A 21,525-nucleotide genomic window follows, 5' to 3' on the forward strand; every position below is an offset into this window, starting at 1 on the left:
GAAAGCCAAGAGCTGAAAGTGACACAGGAGCTTGACCACTGCCAGCCTCCACTGGGCTGGTGCTTCTCCTTTGGGAAAGAGCAACACCGACAAGACAGAACCACCACCACATCTCCTTAAGGGAGAAAACAGCACCATTTCCCCCAATTTATAGCAAAAGAAAGGATCTTTAATGGCAAACTTTCCACAATGTCACTTCAGATTGTAAAAAGGTATCCCACTGCAAAGCAATACTGAGTGTATTTAAGTCTCATTAAGGTTAGAGTCAATCATTTCCCATTGAAGTCATCTTTGTATTTCTGTTTTCAATTAGGAATGAACGTTTCCATGAAATGTTCTTTATCTACTGAAAATGTAAACTTTGAATAACATAAATCAAATACAGAGAAATAATTTCTTAAGTCGTATTTAACTATGTATCAAAATTAGACCTTGCTGGGCACAGCCGCACATGCCTGCAATCCCAGAGGCTGGGAGGCTGAGACAGGAGGACGGTGAGTTCAAAGCCAGTAAAAGCGAGGTGCTAAGCAACTCAGTGAGAACCTGCCTCTAAATAAAATACAAAACAGGGCTGGGGATGTGGCTCAGTGGTTGGGTGCACCCAAGTTCAATACTTGGTATTCCCCCGCGACCCCACTGCAGAAAAAAGACCTTGAAGCAGCATATCAGTATAAAATTTTCTACCAAATTTCATTTTTAAAAAATCACATTTACTATGGTAGAATAGAAACACTACATAGCCTTTTCATTCTGTTGAATGTTTCCTCTTTGGTGCAGAAGCTAATTAGTGTGATGCAATTCCACTTGTTTATTTTTGCTTTTGCTGCCTTATGCAAAAAAAATAAATAAATAAATAAAAAAATCATTGCTCAGAACAATGTCAAAAGGCCTTTCCCTATGTTTTCTTCTAGTAGTTTTATGTCTTAAGTTTAAATCTTGAATCCATTTTGAGTAGATTTTTGTATATGGTGTAAGGAAAGGTTCCAACTTCATGCTTCTACTGTGGATACTCAGTTTTCCCAGGGTCGCTTTTTTAAAGAAAATTTCATTCCCCCATTATGTGTTTTTTGTAACCTTGTCAAAGATAAGCTCGCCAGAGATGCATGTACTTATGTCTGGACTCTCTATTCTGTTCCACTGGTCTGCATGTTTTTGTCAGTACTATACTGTTTGGTTATTGTAGGTTTGTAATCTATTTTGAAATAATGTGGTTCCTTTGGCACCCTGACAGTGAATCTGTGAATTTCTTTGAACAATATTAATTCCTCTATCCTGTACAGGATGTTTTCCATTTACATGTATAGTTTCCTTCATCAGTGCTTTATAATTTTGGTGTATAAACATTCCACCTCTTTGGTTAAGTTTATTCATATTTATTCTTTTTGTTGCTACTGTGAATGGTATTGTTTTCCTGATTTCCTTTTTGCATATAGTTCATTGCATATAGAAACATAACTGATTTTTATATGTTGATTTTGTATCCTTCACTTTTACTACATTCATTTATTAGTGTTAATAGTTATTTTTTTTGTTGTTGAGTCCTTTGGGTTTTATACATATATTGTCCTCTTCTCTTATCCTTGGGAAATATACTGAACAACCCCAAATCATGGATCACACTGAATCCTATACATACCATGTTTATTCCTATGCATACATACCTATGATAAATTTAAATTTATAAATTAGGCATCATGAGAGATTAACAATAACTAATGATAGAATAATTATAACAACATATTGCAACAAGTTATTTAAAACTTATTGCTTTTGAGACCATGGTTGACCTTGAGATAAATGTATATTTTTTTGCTATTGGGGAGACAGTTCTATATAGTCTATGTGTCTATATAGTCTATATAGTCTATGTGTGCTTCCCTTTTGAATTGACCCTTTATCATTTACATATAAAAATTATATGTATAATGACTTTGTGTTTAGAGACAAATACAGACTTAAAAATCTATTTTATCTGATACAACCACTCATGATTTCTTTTGGTTACCATTTACATGAAATATCTTTTCCCATCCCTTTACTTTCAGCCTATGTATGTCTTCAAATATAACAAGTCTCTTGTAGATAACATGTTGAATCCTGTTTTTAAAAATTCATTTATTCTATGCCTTTGGGTTGGTGAGTTTAATCCATCTACATTTATGGCAATAATTGCTTAGTGAAGATTTATTACCATTTTGTTGTTTCTAGTATGTTCGGCAGCTTTTTGCTCCTTTTTTCCTCTTTTGCTGTTGTCCTTTTATGATTTTTTTTTTTTTTTTTATGATTTACTGCAGGCCATATAGCCCATCTCATAGAGTGCCTGCCTCTCATGTGGGAGGCCCAGGTTCGAGTCCCCAGCACTCTGAGATTGTGGAAATAACAAACAAATGAAAAATAGTGATTTACTTTCTTTTCTCTTTATCTTTGTTGTATCTATATAGGGTTTCTTCTTTGTTGTTAGCTTGAGACGTGCATGAAATATCTTTTAGTTAAATACCCTTCTACTTTAAGTTGATAACAAAGTAACTTCAATTGCATACAAAAATACTATATTTTCAGCACCCCCATCCTGCCATTTTGTGTTCTCATAGTCAAAGTTTGCTTTGTTAAAATATTGTATATTCATTAATAAAATTTTAATATTTTAACTTTCATATTAGGGTTAAATTAAATTATACACCATGATTGTAGTGTTCTAGTAACCTGTATATATGTCTATATATTTACCTTCAGAAGTGTGGTTTATGCACTTGATTCCATTTCTATACTACTTTACTGCCTGGATCAAAATATTATAGACATATTTTGACATGTCTTAATTTGGTATGCATATATTCTTTGAATATCAATTATATAAAATAACAATACTTAACACTTTCTGTAAACCATTCACCTGGAATTCAGGATATTTTGATTACTTAGAGTTACACAGAACTAAAACAAGACTATGAAAAAATAAACTTCCCTAAAGTGTCATTATTTATCTAAATTGAAAGAAAACAAATTTTTGCCCTGGATGATTTATTTTAAAACCAAGACTTGCTATTTTGGAATATAGAAAAATCCCTAAGGTATTCCCTAAGGATTACACAGTAATCCCTAAGGTATTTTTCTTAAAAAAAAAAAAAAAAAAAAAAAAAAATTTCTGTTTTTTTAGTTGTTGATGGACCTTTATTTACATGTGGTGCTGAGAATTGGACTCACTGCCTCACACTTGCCAGGCAAACACTCTATCACTGAGCCACAACCTCGCTTCACATGTTTTACTCTTTTTTTTTTTTTTTTAATATATTTTTTTAATTGTTGATGGGCCTTTATTTCTATTTATTTATATGCAGTGCTGAGAATTGAATCAAGTGCCTCACATATGTGAGGCGAGTGCTCTACCACTGAGCTACAACCCTAGCCCCCACATGTAATTACTCTTAAGAAGCTAAATACATTACACCTTTGCATCCTCCACAGCCCCCAGCATGTAAATGAAAATAAACATCTTCCTAATGAATTCATCCAAGAATGCCAAAGTTTGAAGTATTTCTAGAGTGGAAGGTTATTAAAAATAAAAAATTTCTAAGATCTTGCTTTTCAAAATTAACAGTTTCACACTTAATGGATACACTAACCTTTGGGTTTTGGTGGCACAGGACCTACAAATCCAATATTGTCATAAAAGTTATGAATAGCGCTGGGATTAAAATGTGGTCCTGAAATATATAAAAAGTAAATATATCAATGTTTATAGTTCAAAAATACTTATTTTATTTTTTAAAGCAAGCATTTCTTTCTAAAAATGCTACAGTATAAACCAAAGAAATGCTTTTCATTATTTTCACCTCTAATCTCTTTTATATGTAAGATTTCAAAAACATATTTCAAAATATAGATATAACATAGCATTCATATACAGAGGTAAGTGGTAAATTGGGTAAGAAGTCAAACTAAAGCTGGTAAGAAAGAATTAGAAGCAGATCCCTGTTCTATGTGACAAGTTAAAATAACTTAAAATTGCACAATTTAAAAAGTAACTTTAAATTATCAAACATGGACTTAAACAACTACATAGCCTGGCCCCAAGTAAGTATAAAAACCTTGTGCTAATGTGATATAATGGTTCATTTTTAAAAACTACATGAACAAGGTCAAGGACTTAGTTTCTAGAGTAGCCATTTCTTTTTTTTCTCCAAAGTTTAAACTGTGGCATTTTTCTATGAATGTTTCAAGATACAGAGCTTACCAACATTCTTTTAAAAGTTTAAGTAAAATCAATCATCTTTCAGTTTAATGGATGTTGGAACACACTCAAAAGATGGAAGATTTCTTTTTTATTAATTTCTTTTCTTTCCCTGTCTTATTTTATATATTTCTATTATTTCCCCAATTTCAGGATTAGCTTTATGGGATAAAATTTTGTTTTAGTTTTCTATGGAAATGAATTAAGTTGTAAACATCTGTTACTACAATAAGAAATTATTGTTTGCTATTAACAGTTCAAGTATTAAAAAAAAACTATCACTGACCTAAGAATGTATAACCTTACTTTCATCTTCTCTATTTTTATCTATCAAGACAGTGCCATTGAAATGGGAATGCATAATTCTTGAAAGGTAAAAGGACCAAAAAACCCAAAAAACAATTATATGGATACATCTGTTAATAAACATTATTGCAACAGATTCTACACACACAAAAGCAATACATCTGACAAAAGTGGATCTGAGGTAAAGTACATCAAGTTATCCTGAACCAAGTATATACTTATTTGGTGGGGGGGGGGCAAAGAGGAAATAAAAATCCAATGGTTCTTTAGCTTTTTCATCTGGCTTCAAATTGAGGTAGTAAAATATAACTGATGAGTCTGTTCTCAGCCACAGGAAAAGAGTTGGCATATTAATTCAATGAATTTCAGCTGAGTACGCACTGAACTTTACCTCGGGCTTGAAAAAGATCAATTTCTTTGGTTAAGCAGTCAATGTCAATCTGGAGTTGTCTATTACAACTTCTCAACTGCTGCATTTCTTCAAGCTGAAAAATAATTCCATGTCAGAAAGATTTGCATTGAATTCTCATGTTATTAGTTAAGAAAGAATGAAGTTTGTCAAGGGAAGGTAAGGACAGAAAAACAAGTACGAATTAAGAACATTTGTAGAAAACTAGATCAAGTCCTTTTACACTACGATGTACAGTCTATTCTCATGTTCAAGCACAGAGGTCACGACAGTTACATAAGACTTACCGAAGGTATTTGGGATATGGAATTTGATCTTTTCAGGCGCCTTCGAGTTAGATTATTTTCCATTTCATTGACCTCAGATTTTAGTTTATCCAGCTTTTTCTTTTGAATCTCAAGTTCTCTTTGAAGTCGTTCCATTCTGGCCTTCTGGTGTACCAATAGAGCTGCAATACATATTAGTAAACATGAGGACCTGCCTACTTCAGTCAGTTAACCTTTAAGCAGACTTGGGGAAAGAAAACAAATGAATATTTCTGTGCCAAACAGGAACTGTCAAGAATCCCAAAGCTACATTAAAAAAAAAAAAAAAAAAAAAAAAAAAAAAAATTTTTTGAGTTTAAACATTTAAAATTCCAAAAATTTTAGCTTGAAAATTGTTTTAATTATTTAAACAAATGTCACTTTATTTTAAAAATTTTTAGGATTTGGATTAAATCCACTTTATGGCCGAAGACAGTATTTTTAGCCTATTACTTTTCTAAAGATTCTAGTCTAGTTGACCTTTACTCATTGTTATCTAATTTACATCAGACCCTTGGAAAGGATAAGTCCTTTTACGCCAGTGACATGTTTGGTTTTTGCATGACATATTCTAATATTGAAATTTTATATATATTTTAGAAGGGAGTGTGGGAATAGGTTGAATACATTTTGGTGTAGGCAACAAATAAAGCAGGTACTGATTACAAGACACCTGAATGTTAACATTAAATTATTCAAATTGCAAAGTAAAAACAGTATCATTTAGAGAAATCACTTATTTTCTTATACTCAGATCATATTTTGTGAAAATATTACACACACACAGAGTTTGTAGTACTTGGGTATTTGAACCCAGGGCTTCACACATGCTAGATAAGCCCTCTACCACTGAACTACATCCCCGGTTCCCAAGATTTTTAAAAGAAACAGTATAAGCAATTAATTTTGAACCATGAACTCCTTGGGAAACCTTTTTAAGCTAGGAAAATAAGGGTGTGTCTTTTTGATTCATCCCCAGACAACATGAACCTCACCCTTCCAACCTTTAGGATACTGGACTGGAAATAAAGGTACCTGACCTACTTTTATAATGAGATAAGTTTGGGATGATTCTATCTTGAGCAAATAGGCAAATGTGGGGAGGGGGGAAACAAAACCTTAAATCTCTAGAAATAAAAGTCATTTGAAATGAAAAAGTCAAAAAGATTAAATAGAAGATTAGATAGTCAAAGACACAGCAGGTAACCTGTGAGACAGAACTAAGAATTCTACCCAGAATCCACATATAGTACTACAAAACATGAAGGAGTTGTTAAAGGGTCTCACATACACTCACTCACTATGTAACAAACAACATTTGGGCCAATGATAGTCTGCATATACAAAGGCAGACCCAAAACATTATAATGGAACCCTCAAATTCCTACTGCCTAATATTTTCAACTGTGTCTTTTCTATGTGTAGATAGATTTAGGTATACAGTTATCTACCACTGTTTTACAATTACCTATAGTTTTCAGTACAGGTTTGCAGCTTAGGAGTTACAGGTTATATCACACAGTTCAGGTATGTAGGAGGTAACAGCACTGAGGTTTGTCTAAGCACATTCTACCATGTTTGCCAATGAGAAAATCAGTTAATGACACATTTTTCAGAATGTATCACTGTCAGTGACCCAGACTATATATCAAAAAAAAGAATACCAGAAGACAATAAAGAAGATGTGAAGCAATACTAGGTGAAAATGTTCCAAAACAGAAAAGTAACGAATTCCAAAAAATAATGAAATAATTTGCCCACCTAAATTATCATAATACAGATGATTAAGACACTTTCAGAGTTTTGGGAGATTTCATCAACGACAGATACCTGTTGAAATAACTATGAAAGATGCTTTTATTTTTTGTGGTGCTAAGGATTGAACCCAGGGCCTTGCAAGGCAAGCACTCTACGAACTGAGCAATATCCCCAGCCTGAAAGATGCTTTTTGATAAGAAGGAAATAAAATACAAAGGAATGAAGTAAGATGAATAAATCTAACGAAGAGCTTTGACTAGAAAATAAAGGAAACAAACTATGGTGGATGTGGGGAATGACTGAGATGTTCTAAGGGAAAGTGAAACTAAAACATTAGAGAAGAATAATAAGAAATTAGAAGTATGAAAAATTAGAAATGTAGGTCTTGAACATGTTCAGAGGAGTATCCTCAAATGTTGCTAAGACAAACACACGTTAGTTTTTAAATTAAATATACAGCTTCCATATTAAAATGTGCTAAATAGAAAGTATAGTTTCTAAACTGCACTGATTAGAATGTTCCATTTCTAAATTCAATGACAGAACAAAGAAACAGAAAATGTGATTAAGCCTAGAGAGCAAGAAAGGAGGTTTAAAGGAAAAAAAAAACAGAAAACCAAAAAGCTGACAAAAGCAGTTCCAATTTTATTCGTAATCACAATAAAAGCAGCCTACTTAAATGTATTAGTTGCATCACAAGAGATCAGCAGATCGTATTTTAAAAATTCAGGTATAAGCTACTTATAAGAAAAAAATTCCAAATATAGTTCACTCATCCATTCTTTTTAATAAACTGACATCCCATTATGTGTCAGATGCCATTGTTGATAATTTGGGAAATGAATGAACACAAAAGGCAAAAGTCCCTGCCTTGGTGGAGCGAATACCACAATGGCAGGAGAGCCTAGCAGGAGGGCAAGAACAAGACTGCACAGTGGTCAGTGAATGACACAGGCCAAATCTGGCCTGTTTTGTGAAGAAAGTTTTGTTGGAATACAGCCTTGCTCATTTGTTTACTTAATGGTTATGGCTGTTTTCATGTTCTAACAGCAGACTTGAGTTGCTCTGACAGAAACTATGTGGCCTGCAAAATCCTAAATGATTTACTATTTGACCCTGTACCTTATTGCCCTGTTGACCTTATTAAAAAGATTCTGAGTAAAATGAGGACCCATCACTGCACAGAAAGATATATAGTAGAAGGAGTAAAGTAAGCACCTTGCACTTCAAGCACTACTCTCAGAGGTACAAAGTGAGAAGAGCCAACTGTTGGAGTTTGAGGAGTTTGCCTTCCTCATGAAAACTGACTCCACTCCTCACACCAATAACCTGAGAGAAAAAGAAGTGCCCCCATGGGTGCTACTATGATTTACTTTAGTCTCTTCTGTTTCTTTCCACACAACATTTGACATTTGACAAAAAATTACAAGATACACCTCAGAGCAAGAGAAAAGCCCAACTCATTGTTCAGAAATAATGCAACCAACAGAACCATTCTCAAGATGAGCCAGATGCTGGAACTCCCTGATAGTTTAAAGGGTTGAACTTAAAAAGCGGACAATGTGCAGACAAAGAAGCATAATTTGAGAAGGCAGAAATTACAAATGAGTTAAATGCTAGAAATAAAAAAAAAAAACAAAATAGTATCAGAGATAAGAATTCCTTTAACAGGCTTATCAGCACATGACACACAGAACTCATGAACTCTTGAAGACAGAAATCACCCATACTGAACACAAAGAAAAAAAGTGGAAAAGAACAAAGAATTCAGGAGTTGCAGGAACATCAAAAGCATATGTGCAACTGGCAAGAAAGAAAAAACAAGACAGAAAACATATTTGAGGAGATAATGGCCCAAAACTTCCCCAAATTAATGAAAGACAATGAATTACAGATCCAAGAGACCCAGAGATATCCAAATAGTATTAGAACTAAAGAAAATACTTATGACACATGATAGCCAAACTGCTTAAAAACAAAGACGGAGAAAAAAATCTTGAAGGCAGCTAGAGATTATTTTATTTCTATTTTTTTGTGGTGCTGGGAATTGAACCCAGGAGCTCATGCATATTAGGCAAGTGCTCTCCACTGAGCTATATCCTCAGTCCTTTTAAAAAAATTTTATTTTGGACAGGGTCTTGCCAAATTGCTAAGGCTGTCTTGAACTTGAGTTCCGAAGTAGGTGGGTATGCTTAATATAGATAAAACAGGCAAAAATAAAACTGAAACAAAGCTGGTCTACTCATTTCAGAAATACCTCTTTCAGAAAATAAAATTGAGTTCAGGACAAAATGTGTTATGAGACTAAGAGGTTCTTAATGCTAGAAGGGAAAAGATACTAATACACAATTCTAATTCTATATGGAAAATAAAAAAAAGATTATTTTAAAATAATGCATCATGAAGCATAAATTCCAGGATTCTTTTAGTCACATCTCCTCTAGTAATTCCCAATCTGGTATTTTAATGTTTCTATCAAAATAGGAAGTAAACCACAGGGTTGAGCTATAGGGAAGGCCAATACTATCTTTCAACAAAGGGTAAAAATCTAATTTAAAGATCTAAAATTGAAGGAGCCTGTTCTGATTTGGATCTGGAATGTCCTGCAAAGGCTCATATGCTGAAGGCTAGGTCCCTAATCAACAGTGTTCAGATGTGGGGCTTTTAGGAGTCAAAACCTCATCAAAGTATCAATTCATCATGGCTGACTGGACTATGGGAAGTGGTAGAAAGAGCAGAAGGTGAGACTTACTTGAAGGGTGTGGGTCCTTGGGGGTGTGTGTGTGACCTTGGGGACTATATTTTGTCCCCAGCTCTTTCCCCTCTCTTGCTCTGCTTCCTGATCACATAAACTGAGCAGCTTAACTTTGCTCTGCCATTCCTGTCATGATGTTCCGCCTCACCAAAAGCCAGCAATGGAGCCAACAAACATGGACTGAAACCTCTGAAATTGTGAGCCCCAATAAATTTTTCTTTCTGCAACTTGATTTTTCTCAGGTATTTTGTCTCATCAATGGAAAACTGACTAATACAGAGCCACAGTTGCTAAAGGTACAGTTGTGAGGAAGATGGTTTTGAAATTAAAGAGCAAATTCTTCAGAACATTTCTGAAATAGGTAAAATGCTATCTTTGATAATTTACAAAGATGGAAGTTTTTGCAACGACTGAAGACTTGGCTATGATAAGACTGAGGTTCTAAAGTAAAATATTGCAAATCTAGTGTCTTAAAATTATTTAAGAGGTACTTCTTTCCAGTTTTAACAAAATTTTAGTTATAAATGACATAGTGGGTAGCTTACTTAGGACCTCTTCAATATGTCTTTCAGTTATAAATAAGCTAAATCTGCTATGAACTGTATAAAAGGGCAATTTCTTAGCCAATCTTTATGTCTCTAATTATTTTCACTTATAGTTTGGGAATTTTAGATAGGAATCTGAGGAAGATAAACTACAGAGAAAAAAGGAGGTCAAGATGAATTTCTAAAATCATGAAAATTCAGCTAAAGCTAAATTTTCTTCTCTTGCTGTGATTTCTGCAATTTTAATCTCTGCTGTGCAAAATATTACCCAATACTTGTACATTATGAAACAGTGTTTCAGTGTTATCCTGAAGAAGGGTAATTGTAGTAAAGACACATCTGCTCTAATCAGCCTCCATCAAATGATCAAGGAAAAATGCAATTACACTTCCAGGGTGCAAAAGAAGAGGATGTTCAGGAGCTTTTGAATAGTGAGCTACAGTTGCTGAGGGAGCCTAGAAATTTTCACCACTGTTATGGAAAGTGACTGTGAATACAGACTTGAGAAAATTACTTCTTATGGCTTCCTGTGTTTTGATTTGGTCCATTAAGAGACTGTTTTAAATGAAATAATTCCAATCACATATTCTGATGAACCAGGCTCATGAACATCTAGTAATATACACTTACACATGAGAATTTGTTCAGACTTCTGTAAAGGAAAATTTTCTCCATCCCTGACTTTTATTTACAGATTAATAGTGACTTAAAAAGCTAAGCTATAAAGATGGAATTATATTAGCCATGACTTTAGATGGTTGACCGCACGTTGTACTTCAAGAATTTTGTTTCCTGAAAGCCCATGAAAATGACAGAGGAATAAAACTGGTATAATTCAACAATAAAGAACAGGAAGAAGGCAATTAATCGACAACAGATTTCAACAAGTTTCTAAAACACTAAAAGCAGATGAAATGACATAGACTAATGAAGGGGAGCAGAGAAACCTACAGTCTCGTGGACAATGGGGTGCTACGAAGAAGCAATGAGCAAACCTGCCCTGCAGAAACTCACCTGTTCAGCACAAAGCAGTCTGTCAAGTGCCAAGCCTCACTTTCATACACAGGGCTTTCAGCCAGCCCTCCCGACACTTTGCTCTTAATTAAATATGAACCATCTGCCAGGCATCACCACACATTTGAGTAATGTCTGACACATGAAAGAAATGAATGAACAGTGAGAAAAACTAAACCCAGATTAAGTGGAGATAACTGAGAGAGATGAGAACTTAAATTCTAATTACTATCATTAAGAGATTAGAGATAATATCATACCCATAAAACAACTATCTGCTATGAAAAAAAATCAGAGAACTAGCTCTCAGAAATTAAAAACATCACTGCTGAAATGAAAATTTCATAAATGGGCTGGAGCAAATATTAAGCAAATCTCCTAAAATGTAAAGTAGGAAAAAAGGTGCAATATACTGAGGATATGAGGGTGAGAAATAAATAGAGAGTTAGTCCAGGAAGTTAAACTGCTGAAGAAGCAAGGTTCTATACAGAGAAAGTGTGGAAACTAATGAGGACCAGAAAAGAATTTTCCAAGGTTGAAGGGATGTGCTAGCTTTTGAACAGGAGGGGTCCATGGAGTGTGGGATGGGATGAATTAAAAAAAGAAAGAGACCTAAGCTTCAACATAACATTGCAGAATTTCAGACTACAAGGACAAAAGGAAGATCTTAAGTATTTCCAGAAAGAAAAGAAATAGGTTACAAAGGCACAAGAATCACATTGACATAGGACTTCCTCAGTGACATGGGACTGTGTCAGTGGCACATTCTGTGGAAAAATAATTTTCATCCAAGAATTCTACAAGATAGAAATATGAGGGCATATAATACAAAGTACCTGCCTCTGTTGTGAACATTTACAAGCATGACTATTAGACATTTAATTTCAGTTAAGTTCCTGCTTTATAAGCATCCTATAGATCAAAACATTATATAATTGCTGTGGTCAGAATGTTGGTATTCTTCCCAAATTCACATAATAATAAGCACAATCCCCCTGATGGTGCTATTATGAAGTTGGGGGGGGGGCGTTGGGGAAGTGATTAGGTCAAGAGGGATGCACTCACATGAATGGGGTTAGTGTCCTCACCCAAGAGAATCTTCCCTTCCCCTCCCACCATGTGAGGACACACAGAAGGCATCTATGAATAAAGGGACCTCACTGGACACTGAGTCTGCTGGTGCCTTGATCCTGAACTTCCCAGTCTCCACAACTGTAATACATTTCTGTTGTTCATAAATTATCTAGTCTAATACATTTTGTTATAGTATCTAGGATAGACTAAGGTAGAAAATTATGAACAAAATGTCAATGCTATCTACTGTGAATATATATTACATAAGTAAAAATAAAGATGACACAGGCTGGGAAGAGATGAAGAAAAAGGGAAGGGGTGCTAGTAGTCTGTGTTATCAGCAAAAGCTTTCTGCATCATAGCAAGAAGGGGGCAGAAAAAAGTTTAAACAGTATTGATATATTTTAAAAGCTATACTGAAGCGCTCTTTGTATCTATATATAATAACATTTTATAATACATACGATGTAATCACATATAAATAATATGCCTTATATATTGAATATACATTAGTATGTATATAAATATAGTATACCCTAAAATACATTAAGTTTTTACTATTCTGGAATTCATAATTTGAACAGTAATGAAGCTTAAGTTATTTTTGCACTACTCATTCAAAAGGCATTAATTAATATCATGAATGAAGTGTGAAGGACAGAAACAGAGATAAAGTTAAGGAAACAAACTATTTCAATCCTTACATGTTATTACCTTGAAAGCTACAGGCACTAAATGTCTATTAAAAATAAAATAGTGACAATAACCTGCTGTTTTTTTTTTTTTTCTTAGATGGAGTCTATGTTGCTCAGGTTGGCATCAAGTCTCTTGTGTAGCTAGGATTACAGGCATATACCACTGTACCTGGCTTAATATTTTGACTTTTAATGGGCAGGAAATAGAAGTATTGTTGAAACAAAATCTTGACTGATATTTAAAGCTTCCTTAATGTTTAGCTTAACATTTTCCCCTTGATTTAATAATAATTTTACTTGCCAATAAAATATGGCAAGACTTTTAGGTTGATGATGTATTATCAGTGGTTTCTTTATATGCTAATTCTACCAAGGAAATAAGTGGTGTATTTAATATCAATGATATATTTATTTCTTTAATTTTCTAAACTATCTTATCTTCCTAAATAGATGAAAAGGAGGAATTATAGGTAGAGAAAAAATATTTAGTACCTTTTAAATCTTTTCATCAGTTAATGGATAAAAGTAATTTAAGTATGCAACTCCCTCTTGTGGTTGATAACTGAATTTTCCTGAATTTAAGTACCAGGGCTCTTAAACCATTCATTGAGGCATTACAGATGTTTTATACAGAAAGTTTAGTCATGACCCAACTTTTGTCAGCTTCTAATGAACAACAGATACAAATTTACTCATTTCATTTAAAACTAGAGGAAAAAAAAAACACTGGAAGCTCCAGACGATGTTAACTTTCGTAATTTTAGGCACTTTATAGTACAAATAATGCCCAATTTCTCCAGAAGCTTATAAACAAAAACTCAAGGAAACAGAATATGCTTATTTAAGAAATACTTATGCTACCATAAAGTGTACCAGGAACTGATGGATACAAAGACTTCAGTCTTATTTAAAAGGAAATTTTGCCATTGAAAAACATAATCAGTACTTATTTCCAGTACTTTTAAATTTTTTTTTTTTTTCTTGCGGTGCTGGGGATCGAACCCAGGGCCTTGTGCTTGCTAGGCGAGCACTCTACCAACTGAGCTATCTCCCCAGCCCACTTTTAAATTTTTGTCTGTCATGATTTTATATGCCTAACTCAGGTATATGCTTCAGACATGCCTAAGTTGTTATACTTAAGGAAGTACAATGTCAGCCTCTAAAATCCAATTTTTCTACACTATAATTTTGTTGACAGCAGGAATCATTTCTGTTTTAATAAACTACAGAATTACTAGTCATTTATCTGGTGACTGAATCACAAAAGATTCAAAGATGGGCAATTACTCCTTAAAGTAAAGCAAACAGATTTGCATCTATTTTGCCATTTTTAAGAGCAAGCTGAAATGAGGTCTTGCAACAGTGTTAACTGGGCATATAATTTGGGGAAGAGATGTATGGACTATGTATAGAACTATGAGAAATGATGTTTAATCTCTACTTTAAAGACATTTAAATTATTTATACATTAGTAAGAGACGAGTGTTGGTCCTTTTAACAGAACTGGTGTGGCTTCTTGCTCAATAACAATTTGTTGGCATTTATTTGTATATAATTAAAACTTTGCACACAATCTTATAGAATTAAGATAAGGTACACTGTCTAAAGCTTCTTTAGAAATTCCGAACACTTATAACTTAGATTTATATTTTAGAAGGGAATAATGGTAGCTACTTTCAAGTCTGTGATGGGATGCTATAGACCAGTTGAATGCAGTTCCAAGAAGTATCATTATAACTAAAATGAAAGTAAAGTATAAGGTTTCTATTGTTCTTTTTCTCAAAACTGAAAATAGGAAAAGATTTTCTAAATAAGACAGGAAAGACCAATAAGTGTGACTATGCAAAAGTAAAAAAACTTATAAGACAAAAAATTTTACTGACCAAAATTAAAAGTAATTACAAATTAGGGAAAATGGACAGAGCATCCTACAAAAAAAGGCAAGCTCACAAAATAAGTACAACTGCTGTAAGAAAGAACACATGAAAAGATGTTCAACCTCATATTTAAAGATGCAAATTAAAAAACATTTTTACCTAGTTGACAAAGATGTATTTTTTCAATCATCTGTTTATATGATAGATGGAGAAAGGAACAGAGGAAAGAACACTCTTATAAATGTTGCCAAAAAAGTTCCCCATTTACAAATATGGGAATATAAACTGGCACAGAGACTCAAATTGAAACTGGCAACATTTACTGTGGCAGTTACTGGCATCCTTCACCAAATATTTCTGGTTATTCTTCTCCCAGGTATGCCACAGAATTACACTTCACACTGCCTCTGGATTGGGTGTGGCTATGGGCCTTGTTTTACCCAAAGAATAACATGTTGAGACAGAAGCCTAAGGAGGCACTGCGGATCTGCTAGATTTCCTTTTTAATGAAAGTACAGAGACAGAGCTTCCCTTAATCTGGATCAGTAGGTGAGAATAATGCAGAACAGAGCTCATTACCTAATCTATAATGGACAAGAAGTGTGAGCTAGAAATAAGTCTAAGGTGTTTTTAGGATACAATTTGTTAATACATTATAACAAAGCCTAAATGATACATCTTTTAAAAAAAATGTACATATGCTTAGACATAGCAGTTTAATTTCCAGTAAACTTGTTCTGCTGACATACTCGGACATGGGCACAAATGTGTGTTTACATGAGGATTTTTACTATAGAACTAATCATAAAAGCTAGATTAATAACTACCTTAAGGGCCATCAAGAAAAAAACTAGTTAGATATCATGGTATAATACTATTGCAGTCAGTTTTCAAAAAAATATTTTTTAGTTGTCAATGCAAAACACTATTTCATTAGTATAAAGCAGGAGTAAATACACACAGACACTTGATAAACAATTTCAATTTCTAGAAGAATTTATGATGAACTGATTCTGAACAGTCACGGTTTATCTCTGGTGATATCTTTTCATCATATAGCCTTTAGTTTTGTTTGCATTTAAAACGTATCAAATATACAGAGAGATATTTTAAAGTAATTCCTATCAGAACCTCAATTTTATAAAATTTGTAACTCCTAAAATTTATATGTAATTATAAAAGATTAAAAATAGCCAAATCCATCTTGAAAAAGAATGAAACAGAAGAAATCACAACCAATTTTCAAAATTTGCTACAAAGCAACAGTAATTAAGAGTGCAGTACCAGAAAGAGGAACATACAGATCAATGGAAAAGACCCAGAGTACCGAAATGAACACATGTGCTCATTCCTTCAGGGGTGCCAAAATCACTCAATGAGGAAAGAAAAACCTTCTCAACAAATAGCTGGGTGCTTAACTCATGCCTTTATACAGAAATTCACTCAAAATAGATGAAAGAAGAAAAACATAAAAGCTGTGTTCTTAGGAGAGAACACAGATTAAGACACGAGAAGCATGACCAACAAAAGTACACAAATGGGACTTCGGCAAAATACAACTTTTGGGTTTAAAGGGCGTCATTAAGAGTGTGAAAAGACAATTCAGAATGGGAGAAAATAATCGCAAATCACGGGAGGGATTTACTTCTAGGATAAACAACTAATACAACTCAATAATAAAACCCCCAATCACCCAAATAAAAAGAGACAAAGGATATGAATGGGCATTTCTTCAAAGAAAAAAATTTCAACAGCCACTAAGCACAAGAAATGATACTCAAGACCACTAGTCATTAGGGAAATGCAAATCAGAACCACAATGAAATACCCTACAGGCACTAGGAAGACAAGAATCACAAAGTCAGATAACAGAGGTGTTGGTGAGGATGTGGAGAGACCAAAACTGCTAATGGGAATGCAAAATGGGGCAGTCACTGTGGAAAACAGCCTGGCATTCCAGCGGTTAATATAAGATTATCACAGGACCCAGCAATTCCACTCCTAGGTATGCAGAAGAGAAATACATAAACACAAAAATTGTACACAAATGTTTATAGCAGAATTACTTGTAATAGCCAAAAGGTAGAAAATAGCAAAATGTCTATCAACTGATGAATAAACAAAATGCAGTACGTGTATCTTACATGACCATGAACAGGAAAGAAGTATTAATACTTGCTACAAAATGGATGACCTTAAGTGAAAACAGCTAGTCACAAAAGCACGCATAGTATATGAATCCCCTTATATGACAATACATAAAGCTATAGAGACAGGAAATAGTTTTGTGGTGGCCTAGGACTGAGAGTGGTGAGAGCTTATAGGGTATGGGACTTCTTTTTTTATTTACTATTGGCTGTGATGATGATGTACTTATCAGTGAATGTACTAAAAGTCAATGACTTGCACTCTGCATGAGTGCACTGTACAGTATGTTAACTGTATCTCAAAAAAGCTCAAAATGACTAATTTAAAGAAAAAGAATGAAAGATTTGTACATGATGAAATGCAAAGATCTTAAGATACATTGAACAAAAATGTGCATTGTTTATCCTCATACATAAAAGCATATCTATGTTAGACATATTGTAGAGATGTATATTCAGCTGTCTCTTGTTTATCTGTTGGGGATTGGCTCCATGACCCTCACCCTGAAGGATAACCCAAATCCAAGGATGCTTAAGTAACTTATATAAAATGGTATAGTGTTTGCATAAGACATACACATGTCCTCTCATAAATCATCTCTTGATTATTTGTCATACTTAATACAATTCTATAAAATTGTTATATTGTACTGTTTAGGGAACAGTGAAATGAAAAAAGATCTGTACATGTACAGTACAATTACCAGAGGGCGAATTAATTTTCAACCTGCAGTTGGTCAAATTCATGAATATGAAGCCTACAGAGATGAACTCATATAATTTGACGTTTATGTAGTATACTCATATGTACATGGTAGTTCATAATAAAAAGTGCACATGTGTACATTCGTTGATATATACGGGCACATGAATGAATATAAAGGAGGATTAAGAAGTGCTAATGGAGATTACCTCTGATAGTTAAACAGTGGGAGGACGGGGGGGGGGGGGGGGGGGGTGGAGACACAAATCAAGGGTTAAAGAAGACACATTTTTATTTTATCTTTTTGCTCTGGTAAGAATTTCTTTTACCATGTGAACATGTTACTTTCCTAATGCCTTTTAAATATATTGGTTTAATGATTCAAGAAATTACCTGCTAGTAGGCAGAGTTCTCCAAAAATGGAATGTACTACCTGAGGAGGCAGCTTGTTTCTTTCAGGTATTCAAGTACAAAATGGATTTACCCTTAATAGCAATTCTGCAGAACTGAGTGTTGAACTGGTAAGTGGACTAGATAACCTTTGGTATAGAACTGTACATGACCCTTAAAGTCTCTTCCAACTGTGAGATTCAACCAACTAAAAAAGGTAGTCAGTTTTAAGACTAGGAAGAACTGGCAAATAGTAAGGCTAATTTTGGGGGAAAAAAAATCATAAGCAGTTTGATCTCAACCCATCTTAACTATTGAGTTAATTATTTAATAATGTGATTTTAAAGTCAGCACAGAGCAATGCTCTACCAAAAGGCATTTTGAAGAAAGAGAAGAATAAAGGTAAAGTGAAAATTTAGAAGTCTGAACTAATTTAAATTATATTTTCCTTTGAAAAGAATATCTTGCTCAATGAATATGTGTCACCTTTAGCATTATACTGTCTCCTAAATAGAAGAATATTATGGTTTAGAGGGAAGTACTGGTGAAAAATAGTAAGGAAGTTCAGACAAGACTACTGCTTAACAGTTTATAACTGGAAAAAAGGTGTTAATGTATCCTTAAAAATGTTTATGATTTTATATATGCTATATTATTTTCCAAACAGTTTGCCAGCTAAGTGAAAACTAGAGATGGATTTCTGAAGAAATATGGGAATGAGAAATGATGTTGAGCAGTCATGTCAGTCTGTTAAGAGTCCCTGGCATTTTAACAAAATGTAGAAAGTGGGCCTTTTCCCCATTATGACAACTGGTTTGAAAAAGTAATGTATTTTGTCCTTGTGTTTATACATGCTGCCAGTGGTACAAAAGGCATACTACTATGAAGGGGAGGGCTCTGGAAAGTCTCACAATACAATGGATAATAAAGTACTTTTTCGCTATTTTTCAGAAGTTGGGTAGTCAGGAAACTGGCAGCCCAGTCAGGGAGCCTGCCTGTGTCCTGGCTGGCCAAATTTGGCGGCAAGCCCAGAGAAAGAATAGGCAAAGATGAAAAAAAAGGAAAAAGGAATTTTACATAGTTTGATGGAACTGGGAAGCAATTAGACTACTTCTCTAGAGGTCTACAGAACTGACAATTCATAGAAACAAAAGCCAGGTGATACACATATGCAGATTTAGTTAGGGTGTGCTCAGGTGCTTAGGGTGATAGAATAAGTCAGTCTTAATTTCCCTGGCATCTGTCCTCAGCATGAGGAAATACAGGATGCAGGAAAGCAGTTTTTAGGAAGTTGCTTTTAATTTCAAAGGGGGTCTGTTAGTCTGGTGATCAGAATCAAGGGAGGGGGTGTAGCTATCTGGTGACATGACTACCAATAGGAAAACTTTCATTTCTGTATTTGCTATACAGAAGGAAAGGTAAAGGGAGAGTCTTCATATCTAAACATTTTAAACGTAAAATTTCCTACCATATTAATTTTTTTTCTACCCAGCACTCATTTTTGTCTGGGATTTCTACAATAATTTAATGATTCAAGTTTAATTTACTTCTTTTTGGGGTGGTTTTGGTAGTGTTACACTTAGTGTCAAGTAGTGAGAAAAGCGTCATTAATTTACTTTTTTTCTTTTGATAATTTCTAGCAGAGAGCAAATCAAATAATGTATCTGTTTAAAACTCATTTTTGAACATTTTTATTATAGTATTTTTAGATTTCAAATGCTAGACCAAAAAAAAAAAAAAAAAAAAAATCTTGATTACCAACTTTGTATGCTTCCTCCTCAATTTGGGAAAAATATTTTCCTATGATTTCAGGACCTGGCTCAGTTTATTTCTTTAACAGTTTGTTCCAGGATCTTTGGAGAGATAGCTTTTATGCAGGAGGTAGAACTGTTTCTTTTACGTATACCACTCAAATTAAGTGTTTGGAAAAAATCCTTCCTCAAAGATTATTACTCAAGTCACCCCATTTAGTACCATAGAGAATGCTGTGTAAACTTTTGCATCACACATATGTGGGGTAAAAGCATAAAAGATGCATACTTGTTTTCCCAGAAAAGGGCAATCCTTTGATTTGCCCTGAACCAAATTAATAAAATACTAGATCAAGATTCTCCTACTGGATGATATACAAACCTGGGTCCATAGTAAACAGAAAGCCTCTAGCAGAAGGTCGCAGAACAGCACCACCCTAACACGGGGTGCACCCATTCCACAGCACACAGCCACGTGAATGCTATTAAATCCAATGCATACGTACGAATATTTAAAGAATTACGTGGTCATGGTTGTTACAGTTGTCTGAAGACTGTTGGTTAAAAGCAGCAATATGAATGATGGATTCTGAGGAAATCTGCTTTAGTAGGCTTTCTGTTCTCAAACCAGACTTTGCCCTTATATGAGATTTTAAAAAAAATTTTTTAGGTGTTTTCACAAAGTGCTCTCTACATTTGTCAAGAGTATTACTCTATTGTTTCGGGTTATTTTAAATTATATCCACTTATTATGATTTATTTCCCTACATTTGTTTGGTTTTGTTCTTACTGAATGATACTTTAAATTCTCAAATTTAGGCAGATGTGGTCCCCACAGTGGTGTGCCATGGACTATATGAAGCACAAGACACACCTGAAGTATCTTTTCGGAGGGTTTATCTTGAAAACTTCAAAAGGAAGACAACAGTGTAGTGATTTGAGTGTGGGCTGTGTCATCAACTTCCTGGTTAGAATATTGACTCTATCACTTGTCCTTCAGCAAGTTACTTAATCTATCTGTTCCTAAGTGTTTTAATCTGAAAAGAGAAATAATATTAGTATCTACTTTGTAGCTGGCTGTGGGAAATAAATAAATAGGACAGTGATGAAAACACAGTAAGCTTTCAGCAAGTATTATTATATATCTTAATATTACATTATTTATCCCCCTCTTTGAATAAATACAAGCAGGGACGGAGAGATAGGAAATGCTGGGTGATGGTTAAGTTTAGGTAGGGAGATGTCCATTAAAAGGGTGATTTTGAGTAAAGATCTGAAGCACAGGAGGGGGTTAACTCTGAATTTCTGAGAAAAAAATAAGATAATATATATATATCAAGCACAGAAGTCCTAGGGTATAGCTTCCACATTTAAGGAAGAGTAAGAAGGCCAGCAGGGCTGACACACAGCAAGCAAGGCGGTGAGTGAAAGGAGAAGAGCTGGCAGGCAGGAGCAGCAGAGCAAGGCTTCCCAGGTTTTGCTCTGGACCAGACAGCCATCATGTGCAGAGGAGTGACATATTTTTTGAAGAGCATATCCCTGGTTGCTGAGTTGAAAGAAGACCA

General features: G+C 34.2%; 1 protein-coding gene across 5 annotated transcripts in view; it reads right to left on the reverse strand.

Annotated features, from left to right (window-relative positions):
* The window catches only part of TAB2 (TGF-beta activated kinase 1 (MAP3K7) binding protein 2), a 72,973-nt gene that overhangs the window by 2,125 nt on the left and 49,323 nt on the right, over positions 1-21,525 (reverse strand). For 3 of the 5 annotated variants that reach the window (XM_079146855.1, XM_079146853.1, XM_079146854.1), the window contains 3 exons: positions 5,234-5,394; positions 4,929-5,022; positions 3,624-3,704 (listed from right to left, as the gene is read on the reverse strand). In XM_079146855.1, coding sequence (XP_079002981.1) covers positions 3,624-3,704; positions 4,929-5,022; positions 5,234-5,394 — 336 coding nt within the window. The remainder of the gene's footprint in view (positions 1-3,623; positions 3,705-4,928; positions 5,023-5,233; positions 5,395-21,525) is intronic. The other 2 variants (XM_079146856.1, XM_079146857.1) reach the window with 2 other exon arrangements.

This window comes from Sciurus vulgaris, assembly GCF_902686455.1.
Source record: "Sciurus vulgaris genome assembly, chromosome: 7".
Lineage (NCBI taxonomy): Eukaryota > Metazoa > Chordata > Mammalia > Rodentia > Sciuridae > Sciurus > Sciurus vulgaris.